We start from the raw sequence: 12,416 nt of genomic DNA, 5'->3' as shown, positions 1-12,416 counted from the left end.
GGACAGGGGAGGGACGCTGCCGCCCTCTACTCCCGAAAGGTCCCAGCAGCCCTCCTGGCCAGCACTACCCAAGGAAAGGAGACAGGACTGGGCCTTGGACGGGGGTCCCTGTAGAGAGGGCCTTGCCAGAGGCTGGAGGGGGCTGGCCAGAAGGGTGGAGAGGGAGTGAGCAAACGGCAAGGCCTGGAGAAGCCAGTGGCCCTCTTGGAGGAGGCGTGGTGGGAGCACCGGGGATGGAGAGCGTGGCCGGTGTGGCCAGTGTGGGGGGCTGCCAACCGGGCTGGCCAGAAGGGCGAGGGGAGGGGCCCTGGGGTTCCGGGCTCCGGGGGGAAAACAGCCAGATGGAGAGAAGGGCTTCAGACCCCAGACCTGGGGACCCGCCCTCCCCAGCACTACAGCCCCGGGTCTCCACTTCCAGCTCCCAGCAGCTGCAAGCGTAGCGGTGCGGGGCCAGGCTGTGGCCTGGAGCTGTCAAAGGGCAGGGGCACGGGTGTGGAGGGGCGTGCAGGCCGAGGTCCTGGGAGGCAGGGCAGACAGGCCCGAAAGAGTGCGACGGCGGTGGGAGGCCTCTGGGGCTGGGAGGGGTGAGGGCGTGGGCGGGGCGCGAGCAGCAGGGGCTCGGGCCCGGGCTTCAGGCTGTGGGGCCGGGAGTGCGGGGCGGGATTGCTGCGGCCCCGCGTCCTGTGGAGTCTGCGGCGCGGGGAGTGGGGGTCGGGGTGGGGAGGAACGTGGGGTGCGGGACAGGCGGGGGGCAGGGAGGGAGGAGAAGGCGGCGCGGGGCGGGCGCGGGGCTGGGGACTGCACGGGCGGGCAACGCGGGCGCGTGCGGGGCGGGCGGCGCGGCCTCCGGAAGCGAGGGGGCGCTGTGCCAGGCGGCGGCCGTGCGGGGCGGGCGCGCTGCTCCTTCCGCCTCGCGGGCCCCGGAAGCGCGCGTGGCCGCCATGGCGCGGAATGTGGTGTGAGTAGGGGTCGTCAGCCCCCCCGCCGCGGGGCGCCCCTTAGTGTCACAAGCAGACGGACCCCACAGGGCGTGCAGACTCCGGGGAGCGGGGTGGGCGTCCCTGGGCCCCCTCCTGGCCCGGGCAAAGCAGGGTTCTCCGGGACCTCCTGTCATGGCTTGGGACACGCGAGGCGGGTGGCGGAGGAGCCCCCCGCCAAGCTTAGGGCAACCCCAGGGGGCGGGCGGGGCCGGGCTGGGGACAGAGGGTCCGAGCCAAACCCATGGAGGCCACGGTGCCCCCGCGTGGGGACTAGGAGGGCGGCCTGGGGTCGGTCCCGGGGCTGGTCCCGCAGTCAGGGCCGAGGGCGCTGTTTGGAGACGTTTCTGGTCGTCACGGGGCGGGGGCCACGTCGGCTGTTGGGTCCAGGCAGGGAGGCCCTGGCGGCCCCCGCCGCAGCTCGGGCGCGGCCTGAGGCAGAGAAGCTGGGAATCCAGATTGGGTTTGAGTGGGAAAGGGCAGCTGACCGTAGCCCTCAGGGCTTTGGGGCAGGCAGGGCCGGAGGCCCGGTTCTGCTCAGCCGAGACCCCCCACGCCCACTCTGCATGTTCTCTGGATTCCCAGGGGGCCATCGGGGCGCTGTCCTGCACCACTTCGCCCTCCCCAAATTGAAGCAGGAAGCCCTGCATATTTCTTGGTGAACGAATGATTCAGGCGTAATCAGTAGATGTGAGCTCCCGGGTGGGTTTTGGAGAACAGTAATCAGTGTTTCTGGAGAGGGACGGTCAAGGGGCCAGGGTGTGGCTTTGGAGGCCCCTGCACATAGCTGGGGAGAGAGGGGAGGGTGGCAGGTGGGACCCCCAGTGGAGGGGGCTTCGTTCAGCAGACATCTGGGACCGGTGCTGCACGTGGCCCTGACCTTGGGGAGCACCCAGCACCAAGGAAGAAAGGGTCTTAGTAAGGCCAACACTGCCCTGAGCCTCACGTGAATTCCACGCTGGCCCTTCGCCTGTGCTTGGAGAATGAGGAGGAAGTGAGGGTCAGAGGACCCGGGTAGAGTGTTCCTGAAGGGCCAAGGGTGGTGGGTCTCTGGAAATGGATCAGGTATGGTTGCCTTGGAGGCAGCGGGCCCGCTCACCCAGCAGTGCACACACTCCTGTTGCCAGGGAGCCTTTGCAGGGAGCGCTGACTGGACTTGCTGTGGACTGGATGCAGCTGGGGCGGGGGTGCCGAGAGGGTGGGATCCTGGGTGAGTCACTCGTGGGGCTGTGGGGAGGCAGGCTGGTGGCAGTGAGCCAGGTTTTTGTGTTTTGAGGAAGAAGTTAGTGCAGAGTTCTACTTGAGATAGGTTACGGTGGAGGTGCTTGTGAAGTACCATGCGGAGTGCTTGGGGTGCTCCCAGGAGAGAGTGGGACTGAGGGAACTGAGGGCTGGTGGGCCCACAAGGGTTCGAGTCCAACAGAGAGGCCTTAGAGCCCTGTCCTGGGGCCCTGGGTGTCGACAGTGCAGATTGTTCCAGATCTGCAGGCTCCATGCACAGACAGCCTGCGCTCCAGCCTGGAGAGGCTCTGCCTGTGGGAACAAGGACAGTGAATAGTCCTGGCCCAACCCCTGCCAGCCTCTCACCTCAAGCCCACACATGGCCCTTCAAACCCTTAGCAAAGTGTGCCCTTCAGGCCCCAAGCCTGGAGACTCGAAAATTAATGGCCTGGGAGCTGTTGAACCCTCTTTTCGACTGTTTACTGGGAGTCCCCAAACTTTGTCTCCCCTCCTGCAGTCCCACAGCTGGTCACCAGAGGGAATGTGTGAGCCCCTCGGGTGGCCATGGCTAGCCTGAACCTGTGGGTAAAACAAGTCAGGCTCCTCCACCTCCAGAGCCCACCCTTTCTTCTCGGCCTCTCACTTGGGCCCATCCCTGAAGGCTGCACTCTGAGGCTTGGAAAGGCCAAGGCCGTGCCCAAGAGGAGGCTCTGCTGGGGTTGGGTGAGTGAAGACTCAGCCCCACTGGCCCAAGTGTCAGTGTGGTCATCAGGAGGCCTGGGGTGGACATTATTAGTGATTGGGCTTTGTTACAGGCGCCTTGCCTCTGAGAGCTCCCGGCAGCTCCGGGCCCCTGCCAGGCCCTCAGGCCCAGAGGCTCAGCCCTGCCCACCACTGTTGGCCCTTCAGGAACACCCCACCCAAGGCCTCTGGCCCTCACTTCCTCATCATCTTCCCTAGACAGGCAGAGGCCAGCATGAAATTCATGTGAAGCTTGGGGTAGCGTTGGCCTCATGGAGCCCCTCTTAACTTGGTGCTGGGTGTTCCCCAAGGTCAGGGCCATGTGCAGTACCTCAGATAGGACACCAGAGACCTCTAAAGAGCCCCTGTGCTCCCCCTCCACCAAGACCTGCACCTGGGCTCTCAGATCCCACATCCCCCGAGACCCAGCAGACCTGTTTCTCCTGTGCTTCTCCTCCCCCCATCTCTGAGGCCCAGATAGAGCCAGGGTGTGCCAGCAGTGGCAGGGGACAGGAACGGGGGTGGGGGCGGGTAGGACAGTGCTGCCTGTCCACCCAGCTGAACATGGGAGAATGCACGAAACCAACTGGCTAGAGATTCTGCACAATTGTCACCTGGCCCACCAGCCCAGGCAGAGTGCCGGTCTAGTTTGCGGTGGCCACTTGGCACCTCTCCAACTGCCTCTGCTGGCTTTTAGCGGGGTGCTGGGGTGTGGTGCAGTCAACTCATTTAGTGTACTGAATCAGAGTCTGTTGGCAGCACCATCTTCTAGGAGCCTAAGCCTGGTTAGCCTGCGTTCTCCATACCGAGGAGCTAGGCCCTGCAGCCACCGGGAGAGTGTGGAGCTGGCCTTTCTGTCCCATGGTGTGTGGTCCTCTGCAGCTCCACTTCACCTGAGCAGCAGGAGAGTGGGCCAGCCGCGTGGGGTCTGCTCTTCCAGGGGTATCAGTGCCCCAACACACGTCTTTGAGCCTTGCCATCAGCTTATTGGGGGAATGCTGTTTGCGGGGTTCTGATTTTTGTCCATTGGCCCTTTCTAAAGTCTGACCTTGGGGGTTAACAGCCCATGCTCCTTAAGTCGATGCTAGGGACTGGCTGTCCACCTTGGCAGGCCCATGTGAGAACGGGGCTGTGGGGACCTCTTTGTCCTTGGGTGGTGACCTGCTGATAGCTACCTCTTTCCTGCCCACCCGTGTTGTGAGTGGACACTCAGGGGTCCGCAGTGTTAGCTACCCCCTTTTCTACCCACCCTGTTGTGAGTGGACACTTGGAGGTCTGCAGGGTTGGCGTGTCGGGCTGCCTTGGCCTAAGTGTGTGGCGTGGACCCAATCTCTTCTGTACAGGTACCCCCTGTACCAGTTGGGTGGCCCACAACTTCGGGTGTTCCGAACCAACTTCTTCATTCAGCTGGTGCGGCCCGGTGTGACCCAGCCCGAGGACACTGTGCAGTTCCGGATCCCCATGGAGTGAGTCTGGGAGGATTCCGGCTGGGGTGGGGTAGCACCCTCGGGGGGATCCCCATGGAGTGAGCCCGGAAGTTTTCCCGCTGGGTTGGGAGAGTGCCCTCGGGGGGCCTGGGTCCTGAGTTAAACAACTCAGCTCATGTGCTAGCCTCTTCCTGCTGGGAAGGCACCTCAGGTGGCCCTGCCTGTCAAGTATTGATGGAGTGCCCGTAGGTGTGGAGCCCGGCAGGCATGCTGCACGCCGCCCTCCACCTGGGGAGGGCTTCACTGGAAGCCTTAAAATTTGGACCTCTGTGCTCGTGTCTTCTGTTGAGTTCTTGCAACTTCTTTTTAGGAGCGGCGCCCTGGGAGGCTGGGTTGGGAGCAGGCTGTGAAGTGCAGAACCGCTCAGAAGAGCCTCCTTGACCTTCAGAGAAATGCATAATCCCTGCGAGCAAAACTGGGTTGCTGCTCTGCAGTGTTTAAGTTTACAGTTCCCCAGCTCAGGGTTGACGCGAGCCAGGTGGGGCAGCAGCATGAGCTCCCCTGGGGGCGGAGGTCAGGCCTGTGCAGCCTGCAGGGGCCCAGAAGCTGAGTTGACAGTGACCGTGAGGTTCTACAGTGGAGGGAACTTGCAGTTAATGCACCGAATGCCAGGCAGGCCTTTCCAGAAGGTACTTCCTAGAACCGCAGAGCACCATCAGCCGCAGAGCAGGCCTAACCCTGATGCTGCCACTGGGCCCCAGGGTAGATGAGGTGGGGCACCTGCCAGCCAGGAGTGTGCAGAGACTGTAACCTCCTCTCATAGGCACTTGCCCGGAGCAGGGAGCCATGTCGGGCTGTGGAGCAGGCCAGGGGTTGGTTGGGCAGTGCTCTCACTCCCTGGGGTCTATGCCACTGCCACCCTATGCTGGTGTGCCCAGAGTAGGGAGCCTTGCAGCCAGCAGCACTGGTGTTGCTGGGGCTGCCTGGCCCCACTAGTGCCGCTGATGTACCCAGCCCTCATCCCTGCCGCCTGTGGGTCTTGGTCTGTTGGCCTCTCAGCCTTGGGTGCTTGTGTGTCTGGGACAGTGTTTTTGGCTTTTAGCCTGGTTAAGATGCCGTTTTCTTTCTCCTTCGCCTCCAGAATGACAAGGGTGGACCTCAGGAATTACCTCGAGAGCATCTATAATGTGCCTGTGGCTGCCGTGCGGACACGGGTGCAGCATGGTGAGTGCCCACTTGAGGTTCTCCTGTTGATGTCGTGCCCATCTGTGCCACATGCCCACCTCACCGAGCCACAGCCTCAGCTACTTCATGGGGGTCTTTGTCTGACTTGGCTCATGGGAAACTGAGGCACAGGGTGACTTGTCAGGGTCACACGGTGCTTACGTGCCAGAGCAGGGATGGAATTCAACTGGGCTGGCCTGAGGTCCATTCTGAGCCCTGACTCCTGCCGTCAGCCCCTGAGGTGGGACTGCAGTGGCTGAGGCTGGGCAGCAAAGTGCTCTCTATTCCATAAGCCCCTGTCATGTGCCCTGGCTGGTGCCGTGTCTGCTCCTTTGTTGAGAACCTGCTGGCCTCTGTTCGGAGATGGGAGGAGCCTGCGAGCCTGCTGTGCTGGCTCATTTGATTACAGTGCCTATTTCCCTGAGAAATCGCCTTTTTGAGTTTTTAAAAACATATTTGCATTTTTAAGAGAGCAGAGATTGGTTTTAGTGGCATTGACCTCTGAGGATGTAATTTTTTAAAGTTCTGATTTTTTTAAAGTTCTGATTTTTTTTTTTCACTCCTTTCCGGCAGGCTCTAACAAGAAAAGAGATCACAGAAACGTGAGGATCAAGAAGCCGGACTACAAGGTCGCCTACGTGCAGCTGGTGCGTGTGAGCTGGCTAGCCCCAGCGGGGCCTCCGAGGGGCTCCTCGCAACTGTGTCCTTGGGGATGTTTGTGCCGGAGACGTTGCGCTGGGGCCCAGGGAGCCCCCGTGAGGCTGGATCTCAGGGCCTCAGCGCAGAGGCAGGTTCCACATAAGGTCACGCTCCGTCACGGCCTTGGGGGTGTCAGTGGTGGCACTGGGAGCACGTGAGCACTGGGGCACATGGGGCATGTCTCAGTGTCCAGCCATTTTGTGATTTTGAAGTTTGAATTCTCTGTGGGCAAAGGCAGCCATCACAGGCCTAGTGGGTTTCAGCTCCAACACACACCAGGGTGTCTGAGCATGGGAGGCCCCGGCCTCTGGAGAGCCTTTCCTTGGCCGGGTTTCAGACTCGGAGGCAGAGTCTGAGGCCCCTGAGGGCAAAGGTCTTTGGTGCCCAGGCAGGTCTGGCTGGCCAGGGTGTTGGCTGAGGCCCATGCCCTGCATTGCAGGGTAGCAGGTCCCATGCACTTGTTAGGGCTCAGCAGGCTGGTTCTGAGCAGGTGCTTTCTTATGTATTCTGGGGGGGCTCTGGGGAAGAAGAACCCTCACCCCACATTGCCTGGGCCTTCAGTTTCTGAAACCCAGACTTCTCGGTAGTGAGACCCACAGTTTCAAAGCCTTTGTTCGGGCTCTTCATTTTGAGTCCCAGGCAAACCCAGAGGCACTTTCTCTCTAGGCCAAGATGTCTACAGCCCGCCCCGGCCGCGTCCTGGGCCTCCCCACTCTGCCCCTGGGGCTGGCCTACTGGGTGGGGATGGGGCTGTCTTCCGGTGTAAACGGTCCCTGGAGGCCGAGCCAGCGGCCCCTGCCACTAGATGGCAGTAACACTATTGTGAAAACCGCCTCCTGGGCCAGCCGGCCTATTTTGGGGCTAAGGAGGCAATTTGTTAAAAAGGCCAAGTTAGCATGGCAGCTTTTCTGAAAATCAGTCACATTTGTTGTTCTAAACAGGGGCCCCCGGAATAATTTGGCCTAATATTTGCTGTGCATGAAATCAGCCAATCCAGGTGGGGAGAGCAGCCGTTGGCCTCATAAAGGCCTCTGTGTGCTCAGTGTCAGTCGGGCCCATCTGTCTTTGTCATGGCATGTGGGTGGACATCCCGTGTGCCGGCACTGCCACGGGCACTTCAGAGGCAGCTACGGTTACAAGTGGCATTCGAGTCATCTGAACCCTTGCGTTTTTCCTCTGGGCCCCACCTCCCATGAAAACTGAACCCAGCAGCTCTGGGATCCGGTGTCTGCAGCTGCTGCCCGCGTGTCGTTCTCCCTCTGTGAAGTCCAGGCAGCCAGAGACAGGGCAGGGCAACTGGGAGCCTGAGGGGTCCCTGTTGGGCATGGCTCCTCCTGTTCCAGAATTAAAATTGGTAATGGGTCCTCACCCCCCTTCCTGAACTCCAGCAGATCTTTGCACAGCCTAGAAATGGGCCGTGGCTGTTGGTCCCTGTCCCCCCGCAAAGGGGACTGTCAAGGCCCTTTCCTGTCTCGTGTCTGCTGAGACCTTGCTCAGCGTGTCCCCCTGGGCCCTGCGCCAGGGCTTAGAATCACTGCTAATTGCAAAGCCCAGGGAGGGAGCATTAGAAAGATAAAATTATCCACTTTATTTGGATTTGGCCACTGTGGAAAGGCCCTGTCCCACATGGTGGGAGTCCCACATTTTTTTCCCCGACAACCTGATAAGCATCTCCTTGGCCCAAAGTCCTGGGAGCTGTAACCAGCGCCTCAGTGACCCACACAACAAAAAGACCATTGACTGCCCGCTGCCCCGAGGCTTGTGTGGACGCTGAGCGGCGCAGGAATGAAGGGCGCACGACATGAGAGGCAACTCCAGAACAAGCCGCTGCCGCCAGCTGGGCCGAGCTCTGTGCTCGGGGCTCCGGCCTCCAGGTCCAGGCAGGCAGCAGCCCCCAGGGCGCCCTGGGATTCCTGAAGGCAGGGCTGCCTTGTTTACTTGTCATTAGGACATTTTTCTCCATTCCTGTCCTTTACCCCGATCAGCTGTCTCTCTCCTTTTTGGAAGGATCAAGGGCTTTTTTTTTAGGTACAAGGTGAACTCTTCTAGAAAGGGGAACCCCCTGAGAAACCATGCTTGGCATCCCCAAACGGTGTTTGTCTCTCACCACCTTTCCCCATTTCTTCCCGAAGCTATGACAAATGGCCATGTTTGTGTTTTAAACTGTCATTTTGGGTTCCCCTTGCCTCAGAAAACTAGCAGAGTCACCTCCACATGGTAAAGGTAAATCTCCCATTCTGGGCAGTCAGCCTCACATGTGAACGATTGCCCCTTGGTATTTTAAAAGATGCAAAGTTTAGAGCTGTGTAAGCCAATCCTCCTGCAGGCCGGCTACGGCGCACGCAGTGCCACTCTCCCCACCAGCCCCTGCGCTCTGCACCAGGGATCAGGGTGCATACACCTCCCTCGCAGAGTGGAATCCGGGCCTGTTTCAGATCATACTTGGCTGCCTGCCCACGTCCAAATTTATTTACACAACAAGGGTCTGCAAGAGCCAAGTGTACTTGACTGATTTTACTGACTAAAGGTTTCCAGATTCGGGTGCCATCCTCACTCCTCCTCCACCTGTCTGGAAACAGAAGGGCGGCTGCTCCCCGACATGTGCCGGCCCACTCCTCCCTCTTCCCTTCCCTTCCCTCTCCTCTGGTCTGCTCTTTCTGCCTCTCACCCCTTAGCTTTGGAGCTACTTAGTAATCATTAGCAAGTTAAAATGGCTCCTCATATTTGCTTAGGTCCCCAAGGAGCAGTATCCCCTCCTTCTCGTGAACCCGAGCCACATGCTGTGGCCTGGGCTGGGGCTTGGCTGACACAGACATATTCTGAACTCAGCAGAAGATGTAAGACCAGTTAATTGACAGAGCCGGTCCTGATCTATCAGCTGCCGCACGTGCATGTTTCTTCGTACGTGATGTTCATTTTAATTGCCAGGCTCTGGGCTGGGAGGACGAGGAGCTTTAATGTGAGTAGAGCCTGAGGCATTTTGGATGGACAGGTTCAGCGTGGTACCAGACGTGATTTGTGTCATGTTTTTCCATGCCTTGTTCCTGCCCCCCCCTCTGCCAACCAGGTGGCCCCGTGCTAGTAAATGGGTGCACCCAGGGCGGGGGCAGACATCAGGCCCTAAAGAGACAATGGTGGGGAAAGCGGCCTTGTCCTAGAGCTGTGACCTCTGCTGCAGCATGACAGCTGGGGGCCGATGGCTGTGGGGGTGCTTACATTCCAGGCAGGGACGCTGCCCCAGGAGGCCCAGGGAGGTACCTCTGAGCAGTCGAATCCGGCGCCGGCAGAAAGGGGCTGCCAGAAAGCATGAGGCTCCCCCATGGACCCCTCTGCCGAGGAGTCTTTGCAGCTCTGGCTGGAGCCTTTGTTCTCCGCCTTAGGCCCATGGACAGACCTTCACGTTCCCAGATCTGTTTCCCGAGAAAGACGAGAGCCCTGAAGGCAGCGCTGCCGACGACCTCTACAGCATGCTCGAGGAGGAGAGGCAGCAGAGGCAGAGCAGCGACCCGCGGCGGGGCGGCATCCCTAGCTGGTTCGGGCTGTGACGGGGCGGCCAGCAGGGGCACGCCCCAGGTGGGCAACTGTGGCAGAGCAGTCCTGACACCTAAATAAAAGTCCTGCTGCAGGAGAAAGAGCCGGAAGCTCTGTTTCCTTCTTCTCTTGGGTCTCTGGGTGCCAGACACGCAGCAGCCACCCCCCAGCTCTGAGCACCACGTGGCCTGGCTCTGCTTTCCCAGGGTCTGGGCAGTGGGTGCGGCCGGGGTCTGGTCTCTGAGTTGACGGGGAACTGAGGGTGGGCAGACTTGAGACGTGGTGGCCCCATGCTGGGGAGGCGGGTTGGCCAGAGAGAGGGCCACACACAGGCTCGGAGCTGCATGCCAGGTGGGGAATGAGATACGCAGGTGAAAAGACCCAAAAGATAATTCTGAGCGCCCGCATTCAGAGCCTGAGCCCAGAGGCGTCGGGAGGAATAGAGGGGTCAGCATGAGCACGGGGCGACGCCGGGTGAGGGAACAGCCTGGCCTGGACAGAAGTTCTGGGGAGGGGCTGCCAGGTCAGCAGCCTTCAGGGGGCCTGGTGAGGGAACTCCGGCCCGCCTGTGGGTTTTGGTTTGGCACTGTTGGCAGCAAGAACCCGAGAAGGGCCGGGAAGGGATCCGAGGGCAGCAGTGTCTCAGGAGAGCCATGGCGGAGAGGTGCTGTCGGGCACAGGCCCGGGGCTGGGCCTAGGGGACAGGGAGGACCCAGCCTGGAAGGGTGGTTAGGGCAGGGTGCAAGGTGTGGCCAGCAACCACTGCAAAACAGTTCTGTGGGCTTCTCAGCCCTGGGGGTGGACAGGTCGAGAGAGGAGAGGGTGGGCTTGAGCGTCCTGTTTGAGGTGCCCAGTGGCCTCGCAGTGTCTGGGTGGATGCCTGGGTCTAGACCCTTGTTCTGTCGGCCCAGGGCAGGTCAGGACGCACGACCCCTGCCTCTGATTCTTGTCTAAAGGGTTCTGCGTGGAAGCCTGTGGCCCTGCCAGAGGCTCTGTGCTGCCTTTCCTAGCCTGGCCTGGCCTGTGGGAGCAAAAGAGGGTTGCCCGGCCGCCGTTTTTGGGGCCTGAACCTGGCAGACTGGCCTGGGTTCCCGTTCCAGCAAAGCTGGACAGGCCGGCCGGGGCAGCCTCCAGGGGGCCCTGAGCTGGATACAGAATTGATTTTTGGTTTTAATGATGTCTTATTCAGAACCTTCCAAGGAGCCCGGAAGGTTTCCAGCCCCTTTTCCCAGAACCCCTGCATCTGGTGAGGCCCAGGGCCTCCAGAGCCCCTTCTGGCCCCATCTCCATGTGGCAGCTGGTGCGTCCTCAGGACGGGTTGCAGAGGCCCGGGGGCTCCTCTGTTTTTCTTAGCCTGTCCTTGGTTCCAGTGCTTCCCTAGAAAACCCAACATGGAGGCCAGAGCAAGGCCCCCTCCCTGCTGTGTGCAGGCGGCTCCGGCTTTGGGGTTGGGAATCAAAACCAGGGCCCATGTGTATGTTGGGAGCCGTCTGTGCTCCACCCTGACCAGGACGGAGCCGCACTCGGGTGTCTCGGGGAAAGCCCACGGCGTGGCCTTCTTGCCCAAAGTTGGGTTTGCTGTGTAAGCCTCCCCATCTGAATGCTCAGAACACAGGTGTCCCATGGCCTCGGGACCAACCCTGATCTGCAGCGTGGGCCTGTTGTGGTCTGAGTGAGGGTCCTAGCTTTTCCTTCTGCTTGGGCAGCCTCCGAGGGTCTTGCAAGAGGAGATGGCGTGGCAGCTGGCTCAGCCTCCCCTCCCCCAGCCCAGAGTGCAGGCAGGAGGGGATGCGGCGGGGGAAGCGCTCCACTAGGGGGTGAAGGCCCGGGCAAGCTCACCCTTCAATGTTGATTTAAAGGGATGGGGAAGGTCAGGAAGTGGAGCCGGAGAAATGGAGTCAACTGTGTTTTCCTTAGAGAAATAATTCATGGGGCCTAGAGCTCTGAGGACCCTAATTCACAGCAGGGGAAGAGGAATCCCATCCTTCATCCACGGCACGTCCAGCCCCGCACACAGGGGCCGTTAGCAGCCCTGCTGGCGGCCAGCGCACCAGGCACACTCCATCACGGCCGCCACCCCCAGACGCAGCCCTGACTCCGGCTCCAGCCACCCCGGCCTCCAGATCCTCCTCCCGCCCTGTCTCACCCTGGCCTGTGCTGTCCCGTCGCAGCCTCCATGTCTCCCACAGGCCTCCCTGCCAGGGAGGAGAAAGGGGCTGGGGAGCTACTGCATCCCCATCTCCACAGCACACCGGGGGCTCCCTCACTCCCCAGTCGCCACTGGGCATCCTTCTGCATGGCAGCCCGCTGACCCCGGAAAGGGGCTGGCTGAGGGCAGAGTCTTAGGGGAGATAATAGCCTCAGGGGCCTGCCAAGTGCATGGCATGGGCCCAGTCCCAGGGAGTACCCAGATGGAGGCAAGACCAAAATGCGGGGATGAGCGCGGGGTGAGGCTGGGCGCATTTCTTGAATAATGGAGGATAGGGACGGGTGTGTGGCTGTCCAGTGTGAGAAACAGGGCTGCCAGTCCTCGGCGGGGGTGGATGATTCACACAAGACCCCACTTTCTGGGTTGTTCACTTGACCAATGGTTTCT

The 12,416-nt window shown here is 60.7% G+C and overlaps 1 protein-coding gene across 5 annotated transcripts in view; it reads left to right on the top strand.

Annotated features, from left to right (window-relative positions):
• The first annotated feature begins 871 nt into the window (after nt 1-871).
• MRPL23 (mitochondrial ribosomal protein L23) overlaps nt 872-12,416 on the top strand; it is a 63,413-nt gene continuing 51,868 nt past the window's right edge. For 2 of the 5 annotated variants that reach the window (XM_058439079.1, XM_058439080.1), the window contains exons 1-4: nt 872-958; nt 4,283-4,405; nt 5,508-5,590; nt 6,164-6,237. In XM_058439079.1, coding sequence (XP_058295062.1) covers nt 942-958; nt 4,283-4,405; nt 5,508-5,590; nt 6,164-6,237 — 297 coding nt within the window. In that variant the 5' untranslated portion in view covers nt 872-941. Of the gene's footprint in view, nt 959-2,654; nt 2,922-4,282; nt 4,406-5,507; nt 5,591-6,163; nt 6,238-9,021; nt 9,647-9,669; nt 9,927-12,416 lie in introns of those variants that run through there. The other 3 variants (XM_058439082.1, XM_032153825.2, XM_058439081.1) reach the window with 3 other exon arrangements.

This window comes from Hylobates moloch, unplaced genomic scaffold (genome assembly GCF_009828535.3).
Source record: "Hylobates moloch isolate HMO894 unplaced genomic scaffold, HMol_V3 SCAFFOLD_5, whole genome shotgun sequence".
Taxonomy (NCBI): Eukaryota; Metazoa; Chordata; class Mammalia; order Primates; family Hylobatidae; genus Hylobates; species Hylobates moloch.
Note: the sequence above shows the minus strand (reverse complement) of the source record. Positions and strands in the feature narration are given on the sequence as shown.